The sequence below is a fragment of the Prionailurus bengalensis genome, chromosome A2 (assembly GCF_016509475.1).
Source record: "Prionailurus bengalensis isolate Pbe53 chromosome A2, Fcat_Pben_1.1_paternal_pri, whole genome shotgun sequence".
In the NCBI taxonomy this organism is placed as follows: Eukaryota; Metazoa; Chordata; class Mammalia; order Carnivora; family Felidae; genus Prionailurus; species Prionailurus bengalensis.
This window is the reverse complement of record NC_057348.1, coordinates 8,983,094-9,009,442: the sequence shown is the minus strand read 5'-3', so window position 1 is coordinate 9,009,442 and position 26,349 is coordinate 8,983,094. Positions and strand designations below refer to the sequence as shown.

General features: G+C 57.7%; 4 protein-coding genes across 10 annotated transcripts; 3 read left to right on the top strand and 1 right to left on the bottom strand.

Moving 5' to 3' along the window:
• Positions 1-105: 105 nt before the first annotated feature.
• Positions 106-3,920, top strand: DHPS (deoxyhypusine synthase). 3 transcript variants are annotated; one of them, XM_043586661.1, is made up of 10 exons: positions 196-312; positions 647-757; positions 895-1,059; positions 1,493-1,614; positions 1,696-1,792; positions 1,873-1,959; positions 2,491-2,596; positions 2,676-2,779; positions 3,512-3,637; positions 3,722-3,920. In XM_043586661.1, the coding sequence occupies exons 2-10, from the start codon at positions 737-739 to the stop codon at positions 3,815-3,817; spliced, it is 924 nt and encodes a 307-aa protein (XP_043442596.1). In that variant the 5' UTR covers positions 196-312; positions 647-736; the 3' UTR covers positions 3,818-3,920. The 3 variants fall into 3 exon arrangements, with proteins under 3 accessions (XP_043442595.1, XP_043442597.1, XP_043442596.1); XM_043586660.1 differs by lacking the exon at positions 647-757 and having other exon boundaries at positions 106-312; XM_043586662.1 differs by lacking the exon at positions 647-757 and having other exon boundaries at positions 106-312; positions 2,676-2,801; positions 3,583-3,637.
• Positions 3,823-7,626, bottom strand: WDR83 (WD repeat domain 83). The gene is made up of 9 exons (XM_043586663.1): positions 7,377-7,626; positions 7,179-7,299; positions 6,991-7,096; positions 6,669-6,717; positions 6,469-6,595; positions 5,489-5,556; positions 5,292-5,400; positions 5,090-5,204; positions 3,823-4,111 (listed from the first exon to the last, which is right to left on the bottom strand). The coding sequence occupies exons 1-9, from the start codon at positions 7,477-7,479 to the stop codon at positions 3,962-3,964; spliced, it is 948 nt and encodes a 315-aa protein (XP_043442598.1). The 5' UTR covers positions 7,480-7,626; the 3' UTR covers positions 3,823-3,961.
• A 240-nt stretch (positions 7,627-7,866) lies between these two features.
• Positions 7,867-9,266, top strand: WDR83OS (WD repeat domain 83 opposite strand). The gene is made up of 4 exons (XM_043586664.1): positions 7,867-7,937; positions 8,053-8,158; positions 8,688-8,785; positions 8,882-9,266. Exons 1-4 carry the CDS (start codon positions 7,888-7,890, stop codon positions 8,946-8,948), a joined length of 321 nt encoding a protein of 106 aa, XP_043442599.1. The 5' UTR covers positions 7,867-7,887; the 3' UTR covers positions 8,949-9,266.
• Positions 9,267-10,116: 850 nt separating this feature from the next.
• Positions 10,117-26,140, top strand: MAN2B1 (mannosidase alpha class 2B member 1). Of its 5 annotated transcripts, none has more exons than XM_043586649.1 (24): positions 10,117-10,362; positions 11,075-11,177; positions 11,353-11,526; positions 11,888-12,081; positions 12,759-12,891; positions 13,151-13,296; positions 14,222-14,338; positions 17,456-17,541; positions 17,654-17,774; positions 17,855-17,933; positions 18,122-18,231; positions 18,509-18,616; positions 18,936-19,052; positions 20,086-20,259; positions 21,355-21,452; positions 21,549-21,666; positions 23,152-23,270; positions 23,361-23,462; positions 23,642-23,729; positions 23,910-23,990; positions 24,394-24,621; positions 25,094-25,246; positions 25,355-25,457; positions 25,936-26,140. In XM_043586649.1, exons 1-24 carry the CDS (start codon positions 10,201-10,203, stop codon positions 26,043-26,045), a joined length of 3,024 nt encoding a protein of 1,007 aa, XP_043442584.1. In that variant the 5' UTR covers positions 10,117-10,200; the 3' UTR covers positions 26,046-26,140. The 5 variants fall into 5 exon arrangements, with proteins under 5 accessions (XP_043442584.1, XP_043442585.1, XP_043442583.1 ...); XM_043586650.1 differs by having other exon boundaries at positions 10,125-10,362; positions 17,459-17,541; XM_043586648.1 differs by having other exon boundaries at positions 10,130-10,362; positions 25,094-25,457.
• Positions 26,141-26,349: the final 209 nt, after the last annotated feature.

Genomic DNA, 26,349 nt, shown 5'->3' with positions numbered 1-26,349 from the left:
TTCCTGCACTGCCTTACAGAAGAGCGTGCCGGGGCTTAGCGCGTTTCGAGGCCGCTGGAGGCCTGGCCTGGGGTGGCTGTGATCTGAGAGTGCGGCCGCAGGAGCATGGAGGGTCCTCCGGAGGGGGAGGCACCTGCAGCGGCGCTGGCCGCTGTGCTGAAGCACAGCTCGGCGCTGCCGTCCGAGAGCCCCCAAGTCCGAGGCTACGACTTCAACCGCGGCGTGGACTACCGTGCGCTACTGGAGGCCTTCGGCACCACTGGCTTCCAGGCCACCAACTTCGGGCGCGCAGTGCAGCAAGTCAACGCCATGGTGATGCCTGGGGCGGGACTTCCTGGATGGAGGGGGCGTGGTCACCAGTAGCAGCAATGCAGCACTTGGAGGGGGCGGGGGCTCCCTTGAGAAGGAGGCGTGTCCTCTGCCGGGCGGTCCAATAGATGGAGAGAGGCAGGGCCCGTTCCGGGCGGGAGTTTCTGCGCTGGGAAGAGGACGTTGTTCCTGCACCCTCATCGCGTCCTACTTTCCGAATGATTCTGGTCTAGATAGGGGGCAGGTTATAGGTGACCAGTGAGAGTTCTGGACGGTGCAGTTGAGGAGGAGCCTGAGTCAGGACGGGGTCTGAGCTCGGATTTGCTTTTTCCGATAGGGAAGGAGGCCGGGCCTGCAAAGGTCATGCTCTCCAATTCTTTGAAAGAGGGGTAAAACCTGAGCGTGTGCCCTGAGATTTGGGCTGTGAATGGGGAGGAGCCTGCACAGGGGACGTTCGTTCCCTGGTTGCAGGTATTCCAGGTAGAAGTGGTTCCCCATCCCTGAGTGGGCAGAACCTGGGGGCTAGTCCTCCGGCTAGTTTGGGGTCAGAGGGTGAGGGTAACTTGACCTCTCCTTTCCGCCTAGATAGAGAAGAAACTAGAGCCGCTGTCGCAGGATGAAGACCATCATGCAGACTTGACCCAGAGCCGCCGCCCACTTACTGGCTGCACCATTTTTCTGGGCTACACATCCAATCTCATCAGTTCAGGCCTCCGTGAGACCATCCGTTACCTCGTGCAGCACAACATGGTAGGGACCTGGTGGGATTGTGGCCTTGGTCTTAGGGGCAAGATTATCGATCACTTAAATGACATAGGGAGACAGGGTCATTTTTTTTTTTTTTTTAAGTTTATGTATTTTGAGAGAGAGAGTGAGCTGGGGAAGGGCAGAGAGGAGAGAGAATCCCAAGCAGGTTCACCACTGTCAGCACGGAGACCAATGTGAGGCTTGAACCCATGAACTGTGAGAGCATGACCTGCTCTGAAATCAAGAGTCAGACGCTTAACTGACTGAGCCGCCCAGGTGCCCCCCACAGAGTCAGTTTTAAGCAGAGGGACACGATCTAATTTTGTTTTGTAGTAGAGCTTCCCCCAAGGGTCACTGGATGAGAGTTGGGAATTACAAGCCATGCCTGGGATGAGGACAGGCCCCTTCCCGGGCCAACCTCACTGACTTGCTGCAGGTGGACGTCTTAGTGACCACAGCTGGCGGTGTGGAGGAAGATTTCATCAAGTGCTTGGCACCCACGTACCTGGGCGATTTCAGTCTCAGGGGGAAGGAGCTACGTGAGAACGGGATCAACAGGTGGAGACCCTGAGTGGTGCTGGGCAAGGGAGCTGGGCTGAGGGTCCTGGGACCCGATGCCCACATGCCTCATGTTCACAGGATTGGAAACCTACTGGTGCCCAATGACAATTACTGCAAATTTGAGGACTGGTTGATGCCCATTCTGGACCAGATGGTGCTGGAGCAGAACACAGAGGTGGGGCAGGAGTGACCTGGGGGCAGGCATGGTAGGAGTCAGGGGAGGCACTGCTGCTTGAAGCCAATGTCTCCTCCTAGGGTGTGAAGTGGACACCTTCCAAGATGATCGCCCGGCTGGGCAAGGAGATCAACAACCCAGAATCCGTGTATTACTGGGCCCAGAAGGTGAGGGCCTGGGTGGGGCAGATACCAGGCCTGGGCATGTGTTAGCTGGTTTCATCTTCATAGCCACCTGGGGAGCCAGAATGGTTTTCGTCATCTCCACTTTTAGGTGAAGAACCTGAGGCAGAGGTTAGGTGGTTTGTCTGAGGTTGCACAGCCAGAGTGTGGTCTTGGTATCCTGGCTCTATTCCTAGACCACCTGGGATCAGCTGGGGTCGCGCCTCGAAACCCTCATGGGGCAGGGCACATGGTCCCACGCTCCTCAGAGGCTGAGCTCCAGCAGCCGGAATAACAAGAGCTCCCAGTCTTTGTCAGACACGATCCTTAGCGTTTGCCTTGGGTTTCATCCCGTGTGCCTCTTCATCTGTGAGGGAGGTGCCGCCTCAGCACGTTAGTTGAGGAAACGGAGGCCCAGGGAACTTAAGCACTCTGCCCAGAATCAGGCAGAGAGGAGGGGATCCCACTGGGACGGGGACCAGCCTGCCCACCCTGGGCTCTGAGCCCCAGCTGCCCTCCTGTCTTCCCGTTTCCCAGAACCACATCCCCGTGTTGAGCCCAGCGCTCACAGATGGCTCCCTGGGCGACATGATCTTCTTCCATTCCTACAAGAAGCCAGGCCTGGTCCTGGACATTGTTGAGGGTGAGGTGCTGGGGCCACGAAGGAGCGGGGGAGGAGGGCTGGCTGGGCCCATAGCCTGACCACGGCGCTCTCCTCCCAGACCTGAGGCTCATCAACACACAGGCCATCTTTGCCAAGCGCACCGGCATGATCATCCTGGGCGGGGGTGTGGTCAAGCACCACATCGCCAACGCCAACCTCATGGTGAGTGGGGTTAGAGTACCTGGTCCCTAGCGAGGGTGGCACTTGGGCTTGCCATGCAGACATGCCTGTGCCATGTGCCAGGGAGACAACCGTGGACTAGACAGGCCATAATCTCTGCCCTCCCGGACTGAGGTTCTAGACAGGGCGAAGGGCAGCACACCAGGGCCACGCACGTCAGGTGGCAGAAACTGCTATGGGAAAAAACGAGGGATGACAATTGGCAAGAGAAAGGAGTGTGCTTCAGAAAAGGTAAGCTCTGGGAATTGCAACCTGTGAGCAGAGAACACAGCCAGCGCAAAGGCTTTGAGGTGCCTGATTTAAGTCAAGGAACACTTAGGAGGCTGGCGAAGGGGAACGGGAAGTAAATAACCAGTCAGGCCTCCAGGGCCACCACTCGGGTCCTCACAGGCGCCCTCTGGCTTCTGTGGGGGGAACAAATGGCGGGTTCTGGGTAAACAGTGATGGGACCCGGACCAGGGCGGGAGCCTTCTGTATATTTGGTGGCAGTCCCTGCTGAACAGATGCAGGAGAGTAGTTGCTAGATAGCAGGTGGGTTGGGGGCAGCTCTGGCCACGCACTGACATGGGCCTTTCCTTTGAAGCAAGGGGCCACTAAGGGCTTCCTTCATGCAGGACACATCCCTCAGCCTCTAGCTAGTCCCCTGCGTCCGTGTCTTTCTGCCTGCCTGTCTCCAGTGACTGCCTGACCAGCTCACCTTGCCCCTCCCCACAGCGGAACGGGGCCGACTATGCTGTCTACATCAACACGGCCCAGGAATTCGACGGCTCGGATTCTGGTGCCAGGCCAGACGAAGCAGTCTCCTGGGGCAAGATCCGGGTGGACGCACAGCCTGTCAAGGTGAGGGTGGTCAGCTGGGGGGCGGGGCGCAGTCTCCCAGAATGCGGTCACAGGCCCCGTGGTTCACCCGGGTCCCCTCTGCAGGTCTATGCGGATGCCTCCCTGGTCTTCCCCCTGCTTGTGGCCGAAACCTTCGCCCAGAAGACGGACGCCTTCACGCCCGAGAAGAACGAGGACTGAATGGCTACCGCACCAGCGAAGCCTCCCCTCCTCTATTTATTAGCGTGCAGTTCTCCCCTCACTCCTTGGTCAGCAGCGGGTCTCCAATAAATGGTCTCTGTGAGCCTGGAGTCTGTGCCCTTGGTGGCGGCGGGTCTCCCAGCTTCAGCCCATGCCACCCTCCGCCTCATAAGCCTCTTCCCGCCAGCAGTGGACGCTGCCCCCCACGGCAGTCAGCAGGCAGGGCTCCAGGGGGTGGTAGGACAGCGACTGCACCACACCAGGACCCACGGGCAGGGCCAGTGCCAGGGCACCCTGTGGAGGGAAGGATGGGGGGCAGTTACCGGTGCAGGTCTCTCCCCTGACCTCCAGCCACCTGCCTCGGATCGCTTCCCTGGCACCACAAACCTCACCTGCCCCAAAATGAACCCCTCTGGCGTTCCATCCCTCCAGGTGCTGGGCCAGACACCTTGGGAGTCTCTCTCTCTCTCTCTCTCTCTCTCTCACACCTCCCACCCCTTTATCAGTAAGTGCTCCTGGCTCTGCCTTTAGACCACGTCCAGACTGCGGATGCTCTCCACATTCACAGCCACCACCTTGCTCCAATCTTGTGTCTCTTCCCAGCTTCTCTCCCCACCGTCCAGGCTCTACTGGCCCACTGGGCAGCCTCCGTGCTCACCTCCTTCACCACCTTACAGTCATCGCTCAACACATACGGTCCCTTGAGCAGGCTCCAGATTTCTCTTCCCACTTCAAACATGTCCCTTCGTGTGCCCTTCCCTTCAGGGTGACTTCCTGTCTACCAGACTCTTGAGAAGTAGGCAGAACACTGGTGTGTTCTTAGTTCCCAGGCGCCGCCCCAGCCCTCCGTTTCCTCCATCCTCTTAGGGGGCTTACTTTCCCTGGCCAAGCCTCGGCCCTGACCCCATCAGGCCAGAACTGTCTGTTCCCAGCCTGACATCCCCACCAGACACATCAGGACAGGGCTCGGGACTGGGAACCGTGGGGATGCTCAGAGAGAGCTCAGGTTTCCTGAACCACAGCCCCACCTCAGCTTGGCTTCTGTGGCCTTGGTTAACCTGGCCCTGCAGCTGCCGCCGCGACCCCACAATACTTGTATCTCCTGACCAACGTGGGCCACACCTCCAAGCCTAAGCACACAGTTCCCTTTGCCGGGAATGTCTTTCCTGCTTCATCCTCCCACTCACTCCTCCCAGCTCTAACAGCATTGCCTTTTCCCGGTGTGGGAGTGATGGAGGCACCCTGGTGCAGAGCTGGGGTGAGAAGGCTCACCTCAACCAGGTCCCAGAAGTACACCTTCCCGTCCTCGGAGCAGCTGACCACGTGCGTGTCACGCTCACTCAGGCAGCAGTCCAGCTTGTACTCCTGGTTCTTATGGCCCGTGTACCTAGGGGTCAGTGGGATCAGAAGGGGCTGGGGCTGGGGGCTGGGCGGGGCTGGGGGTGGGGTGGGGGCCACATCCTTGAGGACTCACTCGCCCAGCAGTTCCCCGGTGTCCTTGTCTAGAAGCCGCAACGTGGAGTCCAGGCTGGACACCAGGGTGCACTGCCCGTCCCGGCTGAAGCAGGTACAAGTGATGGGGCCTGGGGGGGGGGGTGCGGGTGAGTGAGACCAGGGCCCCATCTGCTGCCCCCGCCTTCCCTGCCTGCCCCACAGCCCGGCCACACTCACTGCCCACGTAGTCTGAGAAGAGCTGCCCCATCCTCAGGTCGTAGCGCCTCACCCGGCCGTCCACGGAACTGCAGGAGGATGGATGCAGCTGAAGCATCACCCGGGGCCAGTAGGTCCATGGCTCCAGTCCCAGTACCCTCCTTGACCCTGCCAGGACGCTGGGGGCAAGGCTGGGCTTGCCCTTCCTGTGTACCCTTCACTGTCATGCTCACACTCAAGGCTAGCCGTGGAAACTATGCACTAAAGTGAACTCACGAGTGTAATTCCGAGATGCTGGCTTTGAGACTTACACACCCAGGGCCAATCCGCACCCACTCCACCTGTTTCTGATACCGACTGAGCATGCTCTCTGGGCTAGTCCTTGGGACACAGCTGCCACCCAGCCAGGAGCACTTTCTGCCATCATAGAGCCCCACTGACTGAGAGTAATCTAGGAAGGCCTCCCCGAGGAGGTGACCTCTAAACTAGGACTTGAAGGATAAGAAGACAAACATCTGTGGTCCAGGAGACGTGTGGGAACAGGCCAGCAATAGGCTGGGAAGCCCCAACTGCCCCCACAGCGGGGAACGGCACTCCTCTGGGTTGTGGCAACACTTGGGCACCCGGGGTTGGGAATTTTAATTGTTCGCCTCCAGCAACTAGAATACCAACCCTCTGTGGGTGGAGATTTTTCCCGATTTCATTCACTGCTGTGTGTGCACTGACTAAATCACATGCAGGTGATGCTCAAAAACACTAGGAGTAATTAGAAAGGGAGTCCAGGTAGAGGAAGAGCAAAGGCAAAGGTCCTGGGGTGAGAGCGTCCTTAGCACATGGAGAGAAATGAGACCAAGAATGGATAAAAGCTGAAAAACCAGCAGAGACCAGACTGTGCAGGGCCCTGTAAGCTGAGGGGAGAAGAGGAGATTTACAACCTAAGCAGAGAGGCAGCGGTGATCCCCCGTGGCACCCGGGAGGGGTGAGGTCCTGGCTCCACTCACCCTGCCAGGATCTCATGGTCCGACACCTTCACACTGGATATGCCATCCCTGGCTTCGTCCAGCGTCTGCACTGGCTCAGGCCTTCGAGATCGGCAGTCCCAGCAGCGTATGCTAGAATCGATAGAGCCTGTGAGGCCAGCATGACGGTGAGGTCAGGTTTGGGCTGCAGGGGCAGCACCCTGCCTAGGCCCCAGACTCACCAGACAGGATGACCGTGGCCTCTTCATTAAACTGGACCGTGTTCACCTTCTGGGAAACAGGAATTGCCACTCAGAGGAGGCTGGACTTTGGAGGACTGGGATAAAGGCAGGGTTCCGGGTTCCAATGCACGTGAAGGCACGGGCAAAGGCTAGAGACAGGGGAGGTGAAAGGTTCTGGGGAAACTGCATGCTGGGCCATGGGGAAAGGATGCTTGCTCTGTAGTGGGCAGGGGTGGAAAGGTTCCCTGTCACCAGCTACACAATAATGCGGGTCCTCTCCGTCACCCACGCCCTAATGAGGCCTCTTCTTGCTCGTACTCACCCCCGCGTGGCCCCGGAATTTGCGAACGACCTGCCCTGATGCCACATCCCACAGCACCACCGCCTTGTCCCCGCCGCCGGAGCAGAGACTGCTGTTGTCAAAGGAGCTACACGGCATAGGAGGGAAGGTCAGTGTTGACGTCGGATCCCGACCTCGGCACCCGTATCGCGGCCTGGCCCCCAGCTCACCCGGCCGCGTCCAGCACCTCGTAGCCGTGGCCACTGTAGGTCCGCAGCAGCGTCCCCCGCAGCGGGTTCCACAGCTTCAGGGTCTTGTCGCTGCCGCACGTCAGACAGTAATTGCCATCCACTGGGGAACACCAGGAGGGGATTATAGGGCCGCGGGCCTCAGGAGGCAGGAGGACACGGAATGAAGAGGGAGCTCACCATTAAATCGTACAGCTCGCACTGCCCCCTGCCCGCAGTCCAGCGTCTTCACTCGTTTTTGCGGCAGCTCCGGGCCCCGCGGTTTGGGCTCAGGGAAAGCCATTTGTGTCAGGACCCTTCCCCACCGCCTTAAATCGGTTGGCACCGAAGATTTCGAGCCCTCGGCACCGAAGATTTCGAGCCCTCGGAACACAGGCTTGGATGTAACCTTGTGGTCCTCCGCGGTCTACTTCCTGTCTCTCACTTCCGGTTCAGATGTTTGGCTTCTTGAAGATAGTTTGGGGAATACTGGAGCCTGGTTCCAGCGTCCAGGTTTCTTTCCCCACTTCTTGTTTTCAAGGAACATTTTTGGTCTCTTCTAATTGTCTGTCCCCTGCCTGGGAGGAGTCCTGGCCCCCGCCGCCGGGAACGGAAGCTCGAAGTCTGTGGGTGCTACTCTAAAAGCCATCCTCCGTTTCCGCGCCGGAAACTGCAACTCCCGCAGCGGAAGAGGCTCGACCTCCGACCCGCCATGTCCACTAACAATATGTCGGACCCACGGAGGCCGAACAAGGTGCTGAGGTGAGGACCCCCACGTCATGGGAACGGGGCTCGGGTTGTGGGGCGAGGCCCAGGGAAGCGCTTGTCCATCTCGGGGGTGGGACTTGAGTGCCTCTGACCCTTGACCCTGCCGCAGGTACAAGCCCCCGCCAAGCGAGTGTAACCCGGCCTTGGACGACCCGACGCCAGACTACATGAACCTGCTCGGCATGATCTTCAGCATGTGCGGCCTCATGCTCAAGGTGGGCGGCGCCGAGTTTCCTTCGGCGTAGCTCCGCCCGACAGCGAAGCCTGTGGGGGCAGCGGATTCGGAACGAAGCGGGGCTGCTGCCGAGGGGGCGGGGCCTGGCCGGGGGGCGGGGCTGAGCAAGGCGAGGACGTGAGGGAAGCGAGGGGTCTGGGTGGGTACGTGGCAAGTCTGTCTAAGGGTCGGGGCCAGGTTTTAAAGCGGTTTGGAGGGGACTCGAAAGGATGGGGTTCTTAGCATCATGAGGTGTGTTAGAGGCCAGTCTTCTTGGGCCTGAGAGTATGTGGAGGGGTCAGAGACGCACGCCGAGAGAGTAGGACCAAACACTGGGTGCCTGGAGTAGGCAAGGGGGAATGGGACTGAGGGACTCTTGGGGGCAAGGTCCAAGCTGCTTCAGATGGAATCAGTCGGTTGGAACCAGTGCCTGGTAATGCCCCGGGGGCGGGGGTGGGGGGGGTGGGATGGTCATTGGTGTGCCTTTCATTGACCAAATCCCACCCACCCACCCACCTACCTTTCCCTAGCTGAAGTGGTGCGCTTGGGTCGCCGTCTACTGTTCCTTCATCAGCTTTGCCAACTCCCGGAGCTCTGAGGACACTAAACAGATGATGAGTAGCTTCATGTGAGTCTGGGCCTAGAGAAGGAGGGCTCCTGAGTTAACGGGGAGTGGGGGACCCAAGCCTACCCCTCATGGACTGACACCTGTCTCCTGTCCCAGGCTGTCCATCTCTGCCGTGGTGATGTCATATCTGCAGAACCCTCAGCCCATGACGCCCCCCTGGTGATGTCAGCCTAGGACCACTCTGTCCACCTTCCCCCAGGCCTGGCCCCTGGCTGCCCAGCCTCCTGCCCTCAGCTGCTGTCCTGGGCTTCCATGAATGCGGTAGTCCCAGAGCCCGCAGCTGGCTGGAGGGAACCTGACCCTTTCCCTGGGATTCCACTTCTGCTGGGCAGAGGGGAATACCCTGGGCCTACCCCTCCTGCCTACCTTCCCCAACCTGCCTGCTGCGGTGGGAGATGCTGTCCATGTTTCTAGGTGTATCCACTCGTGTTGTTGTTGTTGTTGTTGTTGAAACCAGTTAAATAAAGTTTTGCATTCTGGCTGTTCTTTGTGACCTCTCTTTTCTGTGCATGGTGGGTGATCTTCCTCGTAGGGGGTGGGGGTGGGGGTGGGTGGGCTCCAGCTCTTCCACTCAATCAGGCCTTTGGTGGGGCTCTAGCCTGGAGCCTTCTGGTGGTTCACTTGCTTGTTTCACAAGCCTTGTGACTTAAGTCAGCTGCTAGAGACAGGGAAGTGACCCCTGTCCTCTGGCAATTTAGCACATGGGCTCTGCTGACCTGAGGAATGTGGGCTTTGATTTTCTTATCAGACAAATTGGGTAATATCAGCCAACTGGATGGAATGACAGGGACTGGGAAAAGCATGAAAGGCTGAGACCTCCCCCACTGGTCACTCCTCACCTGAGTACCGTGGGTATTTCTTTAACAACTAGGCTGGATACCTCCCAACCTCAGCACTCTCAGGGCAGTTTCCGTATCCGTAATCCTCGTAGGACAGAACAGGACCGCCATCAACCCCTGCTCCTAGCCAAGCTAGGTCCCTCCAAGACCCCAGCCTTAAAGGTCAATGGGACACCCTAGGATCCTGTGCACACCCTCCCACCTCCTAGCCAAAATTACACCCGTGGGAAAGTCTGAGACCGATGCATCCACGGGGACAAAGGGGCACTCCGAGGCCACTCGGAGGTAGGGAGACACTAAAGGCTCTTCTGGCCAAACCAGCACCCTCGGGGGGGGGGGGGGGGGGGATACGCCTAACGCCTCCCTACACTCCTAGCGTCCTCAGGGGTAGCCAGAAACAGCCTCAGCCCAGTGAGGCGCCGGGCCCCTGCCGCACTTTAGCTCCGCCCCCGCCAGCAACCATTGGCCAGGTCGGGTCCTGGGGGCGGGGCGTTTGCCCCGCCTTTGCAGGGCCCGGGACCCCCCCCCCCCGGAGGCGGCCGCGGTGGCGGTGGAGGCAGCGGCGGCTGCGGAGCCATGGGGGCCGACGCGCGGCCTTTGGGGGTCCGCGCTGGCGGTGGCGGCCGGGGCGCGGCGAGGCCCGGGACGAGCTCCCGCGCGCTCCCGCCACCGCTCCCGCCTCTCTCCTTCCTCTTGTTACTGCTGGCGGCGCCTGGCGCTCGGGCCGCGGGATATGAGGTGAGCGCCGCCCGCGGGCGGAAATGTACAGAAGCTCGAGTGAAGCCCGAGTAGGATCGGGAGGTGTGGGTGGGTTTGTTCTGTGGGTGCCTAGTGAATGATTTGCTAATACGACAGTGTGGTCTGAGGGCATGCTTTCCGTCATTGAAAGGTCTGGCTGTGTGAGTCTGAGACTAGGGCTCTCTGTACCTGCCTCCCTGCTTCTGTGGGTTGGCTCGCCTGGACTTTGCACGCACGCAACTGTGTGATTGAACATATGTGTGTATGTGGGTGGGGGGGGGGGGAGGGTGTTGCTTGAGAGCTGGGACTCTGGAGTCCGCCTGTCCGGAGTTGCAGTCTGGCTCCCTGACTTCCTGGCTCGTGACTTGGGGCAAGTCACTTAACCACTCTGATCCTCAGTGGTCTCATCTGAAAATGAGATCATATCGCCCCCACCCCCCAGGGTGGCTGCTTGGTATTTGCAAATGCTTGATAAACATTAGCTACTTCTATTACCATTTCCCCACGGTGTGAATGAAAGCTTCCCTGAGGGATTGTGTCCAGTGGGAGCTTCTCTGAGTGTGTCCTCGCTGGAAGGGCCGAGCCCCATTTCTCTGAAGCATTCACCGCTAGATCGAGACTTATCTTGCGCCCCCACCCCAAACCCCTACCCCAGCTTGCCTCTTAACCTTGGGTAATTGACAGGGTGTGTATGTTTGGGGTCCCTGTGCAGACATGCCCTATGGTACATCCGGACATGCTCAATGTGCACCTGGTGGCCCACACACATGATGATGTGGGTTGGCTCAAGACGGTGGACCAGTACTTTTATGGCAGTGAGTAGAGCGTGGGGGCCTTACCCCTGGGACTCCCATGGCCCCTTTGAGCCCTTCCAATCCTTTCTGGGTCCTGGACATTAGGGTGGGGACAATGCCCAGCTTGGGCTCCTGTGTTGAAGAATATCCCCCCTTGGCTCGTTTGTCCCTGACTGCCTGACCCCTGTGTCCACAGTCCATAATGACGTCCAGCACGCAGGTGTGCAGTACATCCTAGACTCGGTCATCTCTTCTCTGCTGGTGGAGCCCACCCGCCGATTCATCTATGTGGAGATTGCCTTCTTCTCCCGTTGGTGGCACCAGCAGACAAATGCAACACAGGAAGTTGTGCGGGACCTGGTGCGCCAGGGTGAGCCTGCCCCAAGGAAGTGAAAAGAGGAAGCCCAGCTCAGCTGCTGTTTCTGACACACCGCAGCTTCTGAGATTTTATCATGCCCGGTGCAGCCTGTGTGTGCATGTGGCTCCGCCTACCTGGAATTTCCCTTACTTGTGGAACTCCTATGCATCCCGCAAGGCCCCACCTCCAAGGGATCCTCAGGGGAGCCTGCCGTGCAGAATGCCCTCTCTTCCATATCTGGCTTCATTGGCCTGGGAGTGACCCCTCTTCTCCCTCCAGGCCTGGGTTCACAGGCAGGTCTTCCTATCCCCTGCGTTGCCAACCCTGGCCCCATTCATGGCCCTGCCAATTGTCTTTGTCTTTCCGGGCACAGGGCGCCTGGAGTTTGCCAACGGTGGCTGGGTGATGAATGATGAGGCAGCCACGCACTATGGAGCCATTATAGACCAGATGACACTGGGACTGCGCTTCCTGGAAGACACCTTTGGCAAAGATGGGCGCCCCCGTGTGGCCTGGCACATTGATCCCTTCGGTCACTCTCGGGAGCAGGCCTCGCTGTTCGCCCAGGTGATTTCCTGACCTCTCAAGAACTGCCCATTCACCAGCTCTGACTTCTCCCTTGGCCACTCAAGCCCCACCCTTCCCTGCAAGCTCACAGGGACCAGGCCCTGTTCCCTGGCCCTTTGGCCCCTTGAGACCCTGCCCCTTGGGTGAGTTGTGAATCCCATTACTGCTACCCGCCCCCCCCCCCCCCAAAAAAACCCCGCTTCTCTGCTCTGCCTCGGCCCAGGCTGACTCCACGCCAGGCCCCACACCTGCCCCTCACTGGAGCCCCCACCCCCGTTTGCTATGATCCCAGCTCCTCCCCAGTCCAGGTGGCAGGTGGAGGCCTGCCCCTCTTTCCCACCAGTTTCGTAATCTTTGACTTGACCCGGCTCCCTTTCCATGCTCTGATTCCTTCAGGCTCCGTAAGGGGGAAAGCCTTGAGCCAGGCCTCTTTCCAAGCTGGGGAAGGTGGAGGTCTGTTCTAGCGTTAGACCTACCCCTCCAAGCTCTCCCGCGGTGTGATCTGGCCCTTCCCCAAGCTTCGAAATGGGCTGGAGGCCTTCTGGTTTCAGACCTGCTTTGCCTCCCTGTGCTCCGACCCGCCCCTCCCATGTGGAGGGGTCCGGCGGTGGGTGATGAGAGGGCTGGGCATCTACTCCTCCTACCCTCCGATCCCGCTCATCCCTCCCCACCTCCAGATGGGCTTTGATGGCCTCTTCTTCGGGCGTCTGGATTATCAAGATAAGAGAGTGCGGGAAGAGAACCTAGAGCTGGAGCAGGTTTGGCGGGCTAGCGCCAGCCTGAAGCCCCCAGCGGCCGACCTCTTTACCAGTAAGGAGTTGGGGTGGGGGCAGGGCTGGCCCCAGGGGCCTGGGACCTGGGACCGTGCTCAGAGGGCCCTGGGTGTGTTTTTATACTCTGTTGTCATTGTCCTGAAACTCTTAATAATTTACGAACAAGGACCCAGCGTTTGCACTTGGCACGGGGCCCTGCAAATTCTGAAGCCCCTCCTGGGTGGGGCGTGGCAGGCTTTGACCCCAGGGCAGGTCTGGGGCGCAGGGCCTCCTCCTGAGCCTGGTGTGGCATGCAGGTGTGCTCCCCAATATTTACAACCCACCTGAGAAACTGTGCTGGGACACGCTGTGTGCCGACAAGCCGTTCGTGGAGGACCGGCGCAGCCCTGAGTACAACGCTGAGGAGCTGGTCAATTACTTCCTGCAGTTGGCCACTGCCCAGGTAACCCTACTGTGCAGGACCCATGAGGCTGGTGTTCATAATGCACCGGGCACTTTCCACAGCCTGGGCGTTCCCTAACACCTCCTTGGAACCCTCGGAGGGAGGGAACACTTCCTTCCCTATCACCACGTTCCCCTTTCAGATTTGTATGCATTTCCTTTTTTTTTTTTTTAAGTTTGTTTACTTATTTTGAGAGAGAGAGAGAGGGAGTGTGCGCGAGCAGGGGTGGGAGGCAGAGAGAGAGAGAGAGAGAGAGAGAGAGAGAGAGAGAATCCCAAGCAGGCTCTGAGCCGTCAGCATGGAGCCGGATATGGGGCTCGATCTCACTGACCATGGGATCATGACCTGAACCGAAATCAAGAGTCAGATGCTCAACCGACTGAGCCACCCAGGCCCCCCTGTGTGCATTTCTGATTAGAAGACTGACAAGGGGCGCCTGGGTGGCTCAGTTGGTGAAGCGTTCGGCTTCCGTGCAGGTCATGATTTCACGGTTCAGGAGTTCCAGCCCCTCGTCGGGCTCTGTGCTGACAGCTCAGAGCCTGGAGCCCACTTCAGATTCTGTGTGTCCCTCTCTCTCTGCCCCTAACCCACTCACATTCTGTCTGTCTCTCTCAAAAATAAATAAACATTAAAAAAAAAAAAAAAAAAAAAAAGACTGTTGATGACCTTTGCCACCCCAGATGTTCACCGGGGCCATGAGACGGCATGACACTGTGCCTCAGTGCCCTCATTTGTGTGCTGGGCCCAAGAGACTTACTCAACAGCTTGTGGCTGTTTTCACATGTGTCCCTGTACTCCCACACGACCCACTTCCTTCCCTCCTCTGTGTGCACCCACACTCTTGACCACATGTATACCAAGAGACAGCTGAACACAGGGGTGGTTTAGGACCCTCCGGCCTGAGAATTCTCCATTCCATCCACAGGGCCAGCACTTCCGCACCAACCACACCATAATGACCATGGGCTCAGACTTCCAATATGAGAATGCTAACATGTGGTTCAGGAACCTCGACAGGCTCATCCAGCTGGTCAACGCCCAGGTAATTGTGCCCATCTCGCGTGCACGAGTGTGCTTGTGTCCCTGGCCTTTGGGTCATATGCATAGCAATGGGTCCTATCTTAGTTTTCTATTGCTATTTATAACAAATTACCAACAAACGCAGCGGCTGAAAAACAACAGAAATATATTACCTTCCGCTTTTGTAGCTCAGAAGGTCTGACACAATTCTCACTGGGTTAAGATCAAGATGTCAGCAGGGCTGGGTGCCTTCTGGAAGCTCTGGGGGAACGTTTCCTTGCCTTGTCCAGCTTCCAGAGGCCAGCCCCATTCCTTGGATCATGGCCTCCCCATCCTGCAAGCCAGCCACACAGCATCATCACTTCTCTTTCTTACTCTCACTGCTGCCTCCCTCTTCCATTTTTAAAGACCCATGATTATGGGGCGCCTGGGTGGCGCAGTCGGTTAAGCGTCCGACTTCAGCCAGGTCACGATCTCGCGGCCTGTGAGTTCGAGCCCCGCGTCGGGCTCTGGGCTGATGGCTCAGAGCCTGGAGCCTGTTTCCGATTCTGTGTCTCCCTCTCTCTCTGCCCCTCCCCCGTTCATGCTCTGTCTCTCTCTGTCCCAAAAATAAATAATAAAAAAAAAAAAATGAAAAAAAAAGACCCATGATTACATCGAGGCCTGGCAGATCTTCCAGGATAAGCTATTTTAAGGTCAGCTGATCAGCAACCTTAACTCCACTCGCAATCTTCATTTCCTTTGGCTGTGTAACCTAACAGGTTCCGGGAATCAGGGCTCAGACACCTTTGGGCCTTTCCCATCTGAAACGTCCCCTCCTGAGGCACCTGGGTGGCTCAGTCACTTAAGCGTCTGACTCTTGATTTCATGGTTCGTGAACGATCTCGCGGTTCGTGAGTTGGAGCCCCAAGTCAGGCTCTGCGCTAATGGCGCAGAGCCTGCTTGGGATTCTCTCTCTCTGCCCCTCCCCTGCTCGCTCTCTCTTTCTCTCTCTCAAAATAAATAAAATTAACGTTTACAAAAAAAGAAAGAAATGTCCCTTCCTATCAGTTCCATCCCCAGGGTTGTCTGCCGGCAGTCTCCACGTCCTCACCTTCCGCTCACTGCCTGCGCTGCTGTTTCACCAAAACCACTCAGGAACATCACCAGGGGCCTTCCGACAGACGTTTCTCGGTCCTCCCCATGACCCTGCGGAGACCTGAACACCTTGATCACTTTCTCCTATAAATATCATGTTCCTGGGCTGTCACTGGTTTTTCTCCGGCCACTCACTGCTTCTCTGCCCACTCCACACTCTGTTGGAAAGAGTCCCTTAGTTCATATCCTTAGCCTGCTGCTTCTTGGTTCAGGGACCTTGAGAAAGGTTCTAAGCACTCTGCCTTAGTTTTCTTCTCTAGAAAGTGGGCACAATGGTGGCTCCCACCTGAGAAGGCTGTTAGGGTTTAATGAGTTTATTTAATGTCTTTTGTTTTGTTTTGAGAGAGCACAAGCGGGGGAGGGGCAGGCAAACATTGGGGAACAGAGGAGCTGAAGCGGGCTCTGCGCTGACAGCAAGGAGCCCAACGCGGGGCTCGAACTCACAAACCGTGAGATCATGACCTGCGCTGAAGTCGACACTCAACCGACTCAGCCACCCGAGGGCCCCTTTAAGGAGTTCATTTACACAGATTAGTAGAACAGTGTCGGGTAAATAATATTATGGTTGTTTTTTATTATTACTATTATTATTACTATTTTATTATTACTATTATTATGTGTTTTATTATAATATTATTATTTGGGGTAGAAATAAAACCTTACGCTTCTCCTTTAATATACAAGCTGCGAAATCTCCTCCTCCAGGAAGGCTTCACCAAACTCCAGGTGGAGCTCTTGTACATGCTCTTGTACATGCAGTTCCCATAAATACCTGTGATGCCACATCCAGGCTGATCATAACCAACTGTGTTCACGATGCCTCTCCTCTACTTGGCTGCGAATTCCATGAGAATGGGGCTGGCCTCTGCTTCTTAGACTGTGTCTGAAATCCTGAGCATATTGAAGAATCAAGCGATTGTTTGCTGAGTGAATACTGTGTGTGTGTGTGTGTGTGTGCGCGCGCGCACGGGTGCAGGTGTAGACATGTGCACGCACATAAAGGCATGTGGTGCCACTCACTTCCTTTCATTCACTCAAGTGTTTAGTGAGCACCTGCTGTATACCAGGCACTGGGTTCACAGCACAAGCAGAACAGACATCTTTGTTTTCACGGAGGTCACCTTCTTGTGCCTCCACCTCCCTCAGCGGAAAGTGTGCCTCCTTTAATTATAACAGCGGTGTCATTTAGCAATAACCTGACAATGCTGAGGGATTATTCCTGCCCTATAATGTCACACTTAGTTTTTCCACAAACATTTAAAAAAAATTTTTTTTTCAACGTTTATTTATTTTTGGGACAGAGAGAGACAGAGCATGAACGGGGGAGGGGCAGAGAGAGAGGGAGACACAGAATCGGAAACAGGCTCCAGGCTCTGAGCCATCAGCCCAGAGCCCGACGCGGGGCTCGAACTCCCGGACCGCGAGATCGTGACCTGGCCGAAGTCGGACCCTTAACCGACTGCGCCACCCAGGCGCCCCTCCACAAACATTTTTAATCATAAAATTGGAGGGGCGCCTGGGTGGGTGGCTCCGATTTCAGCTCCGGTCATGACCTCACGGTCCGTGGGTTCGAGTTCCGCGTCGGGCTCTGTGCTGACAGCTCGGAGCCTGGAGCCTGCTTCGGATTCTGTGTCTCCCTCTCTCTCTGCCCCTCCCCTGCTCAAGCTCATGCATGCACTCTCGCTCTTTCTCAAAAGTAAATGAACATTAAAAAAATAATAATAATACAATTGGAATTTTTAAAACAAGCTTAGTAAAAATTTCAGGTTTATTCTTGCATCCGTGAAATTCTTTCCGTGCTGGTAATATTTAGCTTCTGGCAGAATTCAGTTTCACACTTGGCCACTGTTTTGTGCTCAAAATGTGTGTTAAGAGACTCTGAACCCCCCCCCCCCTCATGCATGAATGCGTGCACACGTGTGTGAGGATGTCGGTGCACATCTGTGGGCCCCCTGGGAAGGTGCGGACTCCCGAGGGCTCACACACGGACACCTCCCCCCAGCAGCAGGCCAACGGGAGCCGCGTCAATGTTCTCTACTCCACTCCCGCCTGTTACCTCTGGGAGCTGAACAAGGCCAACCTCACCTGGTATTTGGGGGGGGGGGGGGGGGGGGGGGGAGGGGAGCTTGCGGGGGGCGGGGGGGGGTGTTGGCATGGCCTTTGGGTCCTGACCCTGCCCTCAACACCTCTGTTGCTGCAGGTCTGTGAAACAGGATGACTTCTTCCCCTACGCCGACGGCCCTCACCAGTTTTGGACTGGCTACTTTTCCAGCCGGCCGGCCCTCAAACGCTACGAGCGCCTCAGCTACAACTTTCTGCAGGTGGGTGGGTGCTGAGCCCAAGCGGGCGCCCAGCGCTCCCGACGGGTCCAGGGCCACGACACGCCCTCTCTGCCCCCCAGGTGTGCAACCAGCTGGAGGCGCTGGCGGGTCCGGCGGCCAACGTGGGACCCTACGGCTCGGGAGACAGCGCACCCCTCAGTAGGTGTCGGGGCTGGTGAGGGGACGGGAGCATGTCCGAAGCTGGACTCCAGACCCTCGCCACCCCCTCGATTCCCTTCATAAAGCTCTTAAGAACCCGGCCCGCACACACGTGACCTGTCCCGTGTCCTTGGGGTCGGGACTGAGAGCCCTGCAGAGACCCCACCCGCTTCACAATCTGCTTGCAGATGAGGCGATGGCCGTGCTCCAGCACCACGACGCGGTCAGCGGAACCTCCAAGCAGCACGTGGCCGACGACTACGCGCGACAGCTGGCTGCCGGCTGGGACCCCTGCGAGGTGCGCGGGGTGGGGCCTGGGAAGGGGCGGGGACAGGGAAAGGCCGGTACCGAACGGAAGGGCGGAGACTGTAAGAGGTGGGCAAAGTGGGGTGGGGGCTAGAAGGGCTCGTAGGGGCGGGGCTTGGGGCAAGAGAGGCGGGGGCAGGAACGGGGCGGGGCCTGGCAGCACTCCTGGGCGGGGCCTAGGGCGGGGTGGGCGGGGCCCGGGAGGGGATGGGGAGGAGACCTGGGTGGGCATCTAGAGCCGACCCACACCTTCACGCTCCCCCCCACAGGTTCTTCTGAGCAATGCGCTGGCGCGGCTCAGCGGCTCCAAGGAGGACTTCACGTACTGCCGAAACCTCAACGTCAGCGTCTGTCCGCTCAGCCAGACAGCGAAGAACGTGAGCTGGGCCCCGGGCCGGAGGGGCGGGGCCGGGAGCCAGGTCTGGTGGGTGGATAGAGCAGGAACCTGAGGACAGCGGCGCGGGGCCCGGAGGAGGTGGGGCTCAGACGGAGGGTCTCTGGAGGCACCCGCGGGCTGCGAAGTTGTTTTGTTGGAGAAGCGACCTGTGATCACGTGGGGCGCAGTGAAACTGGGGTGGGACGGAGACCAAAGAACCCCGTGGGGGCTTGGGTCACCCGAGGGAGTTGCCGCCTGTGGTGGGTGGGTTTCAAGAAGGCCTGCTGTAACCCTTGCCCGTTCTGACCCTCCCACACCAGTTCCAAGTGACTATTTATAACCCCTTGGGACGGAAAATAGATTGGATGGTGCGGCTGCCAGTCAGCAAACACGGTTTCGTCGTGAGGGACCCGAATGGCACAGTTGTGCCCAGCGATGTGAGCCGATTCAATGAATATTCGTCCTATGAGTACCACCCCCCCCCCATGGTTACCTCCTGCCTTGGACACCTCCCCCTGAGCATTTCTACCCGCCCCCCCCCCCCCCCCCCCCCCCCAATTATCTGCCTTCATGGATACCTCCTGCCATGGACACCTCCCTCTCTTGGGTAACTCGTTCTCGTGAATATCTTCCCCTCCATCAATACCTTGTGCCTGGTACTTTCTCTTTCTGTGAATATCTTCCCCCTCTGCCCCTTAACATCATTCCCCTTGGCCACATCTGTCTCCCTACCCATCCCCCTGCCCTGCCTCCTGAGCAGTCTTCCCCATTTTTAATGTCTCCTCATGACTTTTTTTTTTTTTTAAGATTTTATTTAATTTTTTTTTTCAAATTGTATTTAAATTTTAGTTAACATAAAAGGATTTTTTAAGTAGGTTCCATGCCCCAGTGTGGAGCCCAACGGGTGACTTGAACTCATGACCCTGAGATCAAGACCTGAGCTGAGATCACGAGTTGGGTGCTTAGTTGACTGAGCTACCCAAGGCACCCCGGGATTTTATTTTTTGAAGTAATCTACATCCAACGTGGGGCTCGAATTTACAACCCTGAGACTGAGTCGCATGCTCTACGGACTGAGCTAGTCAGGGGCCCCAAATTTTATTTTTGTAGTTTTTTTTTTGAACGCTTATTCTCTCCATCCTGGAACGCCTCTTCCTGCGAATCTCTTCCTCCCCCGAGAATCTGCCTTTCCCTCATTCCCTTGCTTCAAGGATCTCTTTCTCCACTTCCTCCCTCACTTCTTCTCCCACAGTCTCTACACCCTCCAAGCAATGCTTTCTCCCCACTTGATGAATCTTCTCTGCAATCTCTGACTCAGAATTTCTGACACCCCCATCCTCCCTGGCCAACACTTTAATTTCTTCCTCCCATTTGGGGCTCCTTCTCCTGATGGAGTTTGACCCGGCCTGTGTACAGCTCAATAGGTTACTCACAGTCTCTTGACTCTGTTTCCCTCTTCCCTTACTTGAGGTGGTGATACTTCCTAGCTCAGACGGTCAGGAACTGCTTTTCCCAGCCTCGGTGCCTGCCCTGGGCTTCAGCATCTACTCAGTAAGCCAGGTGCCTGGCCAGCGCCCCCACGCCCACAAACCCCAGCCCAGATCCCAGCGGCCCTGGTCCCGTGTCTTGGCCATCCAAAATGAGGTGAGACGGTCGGGATCCCCTTCCCTGTCGCTGTGAGAAATTTGAGGTATCATGGCGAGCCTCATGGAGTGGATCAGTGGATGAACTACATCAGTTCATGGTGTAGTTACCAGTCTCCCATTATGTGTCCTCCAGTGAGTGACCACTTCCCTTTGAACCTCAGTGTCCTTTCCTGGGACTGTTGTGCGGACCCAGTGTAATCACGTGTGACACTTGACAGATACGAAAGAGCTGACGGTGGTAGGGGTTTGCAAATTAAATGAGGCAAGTCAGAGACTTGAGGGAGGGAGCCACGTGGCCACTGGGAGCGGAGGGGCGGGGGGTGGCACGGAGAAGGACCCAGGCAGGCAGGGAGCAGCAGAAGCAAAAGCCCTCAGCCAGGAGGGTGGCGAGTGTTCAAGGAACCCTCTGTGGCTGGAGGGGCGGGTGTTGGGTGACAGGTCAGACTGTGCAGGACTTGAGGGCCCAGGGGAAGGCTTCGGCTTTTACTTCCAAGGAGCCATGTGAGGGACAGGGCTGCACTAAGACTGTCATGGGGCCCCAGCACTTTTGCCTTTGTGGGTCCCTTTTTCCATTAAAAAAAAAAAAAAAGTTAAAAATTATATTTCAGGACCAGGTGGGTATAAAAGATGAATATTATTAACCAGTCTTCATTATAACATACTCCTAATTATTACATTTAAGTTTTCTTCTGATTCCAAGAGAAATTAAAATTTACACATTTCTGTTGGCCCCTAAAAGTCTCTTGGGTGGTGCCACTGTGGTTACTCGGTCAAACGCCCAAGGCAGCCCTGGGCCTCAGCGGACAGGCGAGGATGGTACTTAGGGTGTCCCTGGCGCCCTCTGGCGGCCGCAGGGCGAACTGACGGGGAGGTGAGCCCGGAAGAGGTCAGCGGCATTAGTCCCAGAAGGCCACGGAAATGGTTAAGAAGTGATCAGCTTAAGGAGAGGGTACAAGGTAGATCTGTTAGGATTTGTTAATAGGGCCAGGTGAGGAGATAGAGGGAGGGAGGGTACCTCCTGAGCCCCAGGAAGGATGACGCTGCCCTTGGCTGAGATGATGGTCATTCACGTCTGTCCGCCTTTTCTCTGCAGCACATCCGGGCTAGGTTTGACCCTGACACAGGGCTCTTGGTGGAGATGGAGAACCTGGACCAGAACCTCCTGCTACCTGTTCGCCAAGCCTTCTACTGGTGAGGCGGGGGGAGGGGGGTGGTACCACTAGTCCAGGGAGGGGGTGTAAGTGGAGCTGGGGTCACCTACCTTGACTCTCACCTGCCCCGGTCCAGGTACAACGCCAGTGTAGGCAACAACCTAAGCACCCAGGTCTCAGGTGCCTACATCTTCAGACCCAACCAAGAGAAACCATTGATGGTGAGCCGCTGGGCTCAAACGCGCCTGGTGAAGGTCTGTGCCCAGGGGATGACGAGTGGGTGTGTGGGGGGGAGGGGGGTGGAGTCTGGGCGGGCGGTGAGCTATGTGTGGGTGGGTGTGGGGGGGTGGAGTCTGGGCGGGTGTGGGGGGGAGTGTAGGATTTGCACCTCCATCATATCCAAAGACAGCTAAGACCTGAGGGGAATACTTGAGGATCTCCCCACTGGGCGGATATTCATGGCTGGTTGAGTTAACAGCCCTGTCTTAGAAGCAAGAACAAAGGCTTTCACATCTGCTGTGGGTGGCGGGATTATACTTGGCCTTGGAAGCTGGAGGTGGGGTGTATTCAGTTGGCCCGTGGATGGGGAGGGCCGGGTGGAATTGCTCGAAGGCTTCACTGAGGATTATATCTGAGGTGGGGATTTGAGAGTTCACACTTGGATAGGGCTTGGGTGAGTCTCCCTTGGGGTGGATGTCTGAGGGTGCATCTGGCCGGGACAGGGCCCACCCTTGTGGGACCTCTCGCTGATGTTTCCTCGTAGGGCAGGGATGGCGCAGGTAATGGCAAGGTTCACATTTACCCTGCTTCCCCTTGAGGTGAACCTTCCGCATACCTGGGTCGCTGTGTTAGGATATAGTTTTGCCTGTAGTAACAGTTGCCAAAATTCATCGTGCCTAAAACACGATCGGCTTTCTTTCCATCTAACAGAAAGTCTGGCTGGGCCATCCAGGGCAGGTGGGGTGATTTCACAGTCGTCCAGACCTCTTCTTCTTCTTTTTTTTTTTTAATATTTTTTTAATGTTTATTTTTGAGAAAGAGACCGGGTGTGAGCGGGGGAGGGGCAGAGAGAGAGAGAGAGAGAGAGAGAGAGAGAGAGACAGACAGAAACCGAAGCAGGCTCCAGGCTCTGAGCTGTCAGCACAGAGCCCGACACGGGGCTTGAACCCACAGACTGCGAGATCGTGATCTGAGCCGAAGTCGGACGCTCAACCGACTGAGCCACCCAGGCACCCCCATCCAGACCTCTTCTGTCTCACTGGTCTACTTTTCCTCAACATTCAGCTTCTACCTCCTGGCCCAAGATGGCTACTCAAGCTCCAGCCATCGTACTTGCATTTGAGCCAGTGGGAGAGGGAAAGAGGCAAGGAACGTTGTTTACACCAGGTTGATGGTTTTCCGTGGAGCAAGCCGTGGTCACACAGCTACTGATAGCCTCAGGGAAGACTGGACAATGTAAAGACAATGTCTTTAGTCCGGGTAGCCAGTTGCCAAACTAGAATCCTGTTCTAAGGAGGGAAGATGGGGCAATGGTGGGCAACAATCCTATTGTCACACTCAAGAATGACGCGGTAACATCTGACGGAGGAAGTGTGGGCATCACACCTAGGCAGGTGGGAGAGGTGGGGTTGACCCGGGTGTAGGCCTCTGTGAGGTTTATAGCAGGGGTGGATATTTGCAGGGCTCACCCGTGCTCAGGTGTGTGCTTAGACCTGCCCTCCACCCCTACCTGCCTGCAGACACCCTTGGTGCAGGAGGTTCACCAGAACTTCTCAGCCTGGTGTTCCCAAGTGGTTCGCTTGTACCGAGGACAGCGGCACCTGGAGCTCGAGTGGACGGTGGGACCAATCCCTGTGGGGTGAGTGGCACCCGCTGGGACTGGGGGGCTGGGCGCGAGGGCAGAGTGGCGCCGGTGGAGCTCACAATCTTGCCATCCCCTCGGGTATAGTGACGGCTGGGGGAAGGAGATCATCAGTCGCTTTGACACCGTGCTGGAGACAAAAGGACTCTTTTACACAGACAGCAATGGCCGAGAGATCCTGGAGAGGAGGTCGGGGTGACCGGGGGCAGCCACGGGTGGCCTGCGGTGTGTGGAGGGCCCTGGGATCGTGGGAGCATCTGCTGATCCTCTGAGTGTGGGAGGGAGGGGATGACGGGGGAGTGAGGAATGGATGAACCGGGGAAGGGGAGCTGGACCCCAGGCCTGACCGAACCCCTCCACCTCCCCAGGCGGGATTATCGGCCCACCTGGAAGCTGAACCAGACTGAGACAGTGGCGGGAAACTACTATCCAGTCAACAGCCGCATTTACATCAGGGTATCCCCCCCCCATCCTGCTCCCCACTTCTCAGCACCCCTCCACAGAGTGGGGGTCACCCCTCAAGCTGAGCATCTCCCAGCTGTCCTCGGTGGTCTCCCCCATCCCCTGTGGGGCCTGCCTGGGGGTGTGGCTGCCTGGCTGTGGGGCCCCTCACTCTCCCCCCCCCCCCCCCCCCAGGATGGCAACATGCAGCTGACGGTGCTGACTGACCGCTCCCAGGGGGGCAGCAGCCTGAGGGATGGCTCTATGGAGCTCATGGTGAGTGGCCAGAGCCCTGAGCCAGTTCCCACTCTGGTGCCTACTGGACCTTGAAGCCTGTGTCCGTCCTGGTTCTCTGCTAGGTGTAGCCCCCCACCTGTAGTTCCCACTAAGCTGAAACCTCTGTTCCTATGTGACAAGTTTACTTCTCCCTTTTGTCCCCTCCCTACCCAGCCCCCCACCTCCTCCAGGCCCTGATTTGCCTGCCCTGTCCCGTTAGATTCCTACCTCCCTCTGTCCCAGACCCTTGCTAGGTTGACTCCCCACTTCCGTGGCGACCCTCTACCGGACCTTTCTCTGCGTCCATGCTTCCCACTCTTCGGTTTCTCTTGAAATTTCCACGAGCCCTGGGCCAGCAATTGGCCAGGGGGACCCCTCACCCTGTCCTGTGGACTCCCTGCAGGTGCACCGAAGGCTCCTGAAGGATGACGGACGTGGCGTAGGGGAGGCGTTACTGGAGGACGGGTTGGGGCGGTGGGTGCGAGGGCGCCACCTCGTGCTGCTGGACAAGGTCCGGACCGCCGCCACCGGGCACTGGTTGCAGGCAGAGAAGGAGGTCCTGGCCCCACAGGTGGTGCTGGCCCCGGGTGGCGGCGCCCCCTACCATCTGAAAGTCGCCCCGCGCAAGCAGGTGAGGGGCACTGGGCCGCCTGGTAGGGGACCCCAGTGAGCCGCGGTGGGTTTTCCCGGCCTAATGTGGGTCCCGCTCCGCCTGCCCCTAACTCGTCCTGGGGAGGCCATAAGCTAGTCCCACCCCTCAGCTCAGCCCGGTTGCCCCGCAGGCCCCGCCCAGTACCAGCCTGTTCAGTCCCCTCTGCCGGGACTGGGTCCAGGCACAGCCTCCGCTCTCTCCCCTTCAGCTCCCACCCTCCTCCCCCTACGTTTGGTCCAGCCCTGCCTTCAGCCCCGCCCCCCATCCCAGTGGGTCTCCGGCCAGATCAGTTCGGCCCTTTCTGCGGCTCGGTCCCGCCCCCAGCCCGGCACCGCCCTGTTCCTGGGTCTCTTTATAAGGGGTCATCGCCCCTCCCCGACTAAACCCCGCCCCTTGCGTCAGAGCCCCGCCTCCTAGCCTCACTGCCTCAGCCCCACCCCGCTTTCCGCAGTTCTCGGGGCTGCGCCGGGAGCTGCCTCCCTCCGTACACCTGCTCACGCTGGCCCGCTGGGACCAGAAAACGCTGCTGTTGCGCTTGGAGCACCAGTTCGCTGTAGGGGAGGACTCTGGCAACCTGAGCTCCCCCGTGACCTTGGATTTGACGGTGAGGAGGGCGGAGGTGGGAAGGAGACAAGACCCAGGCAAAGAAAGGAGGGAGAGGCGAAACCCCGCTCTGTCCCTACTCAGCCCTGCCCATATCCACTGCCTGCAGGACCTCTTCTCCGCCTTCACCATCACTTACCTGCAGGAGACCACGCTGGTGGCCAACCAGCTCCGGGCCAGCGCCTCCAGGCTCAAGTGGACACCAAACACGGGTGCGGGCCTGCCCGGGGGGGGGGGGGGGGGGGGGCTGGGAGCTGGGAGCCGTGTGGGGAGGTGTGGGAATGTTGGCCAGGACCCAGGTGTAGAGAGCTCTAGTGTTCCGATCCTGGTTAGCAGTTTAAGGGTCTTAAGAGAGTCCGAGCAAACTAGCAGTGGGTCTTGAGGGTTTGAGATGGAATCCCATGGGTATCTAGTTCTGGGGAAAGGGGTGTGTCTGTCACCCGTGGGGTTGGCATGATGGTCTTTAGAATAGTGCTGGAGGGTGTGATGGAGATGGCCAGGCACTGGAGACAGATTTGGGGGTGGTATTCAGGGCCTGGGGGGGAGGGGCGGTTGAAAAACAGGTCTGGGAATAACGCCCCAGGGACAGATTTGAGAGTGTATGGCCTTGTGTAGGCCCAGGGAAGGAGCAGGGGGAGGGGTGAGACAGAGGAAATCTGTGGCCCTTACTCCTCCCTTGCTCCTCCCCAGGCCCCACACCCCTGCCCTCTCCCTCTCGGCTGGACCCCGCCACCATCACGCTGCAGCCCATGGAAATCCGTACCTTCCTGGCTTCGGTCCAGTGGGAGGAGCATGGCTAGACACGCTGGGAGCAGGCGGACTCTCCCCCTCCTCCTCCTGCTGCTTCTGCCACCAACAAAAGCCACTAAAATGCCACTACCAGGCCTTGGGTCAAGGTGTGATTGAGTGGGGTTTTTTGTTGCTGTGTTTTGGAGGGGATTTAATTTGTGACCTAGAAAAGTCAGCAAACATTATGTGACTCTTGACCTGAGGCCTTGCAGGAAAGTCACTTACCGGCCTGAATCCTGACTCCAGACTACACCATTCACACCCCACCTCATCCACCACTCTGTCTTCCACTCCTCCTTCCCTCCTTTGTCCACT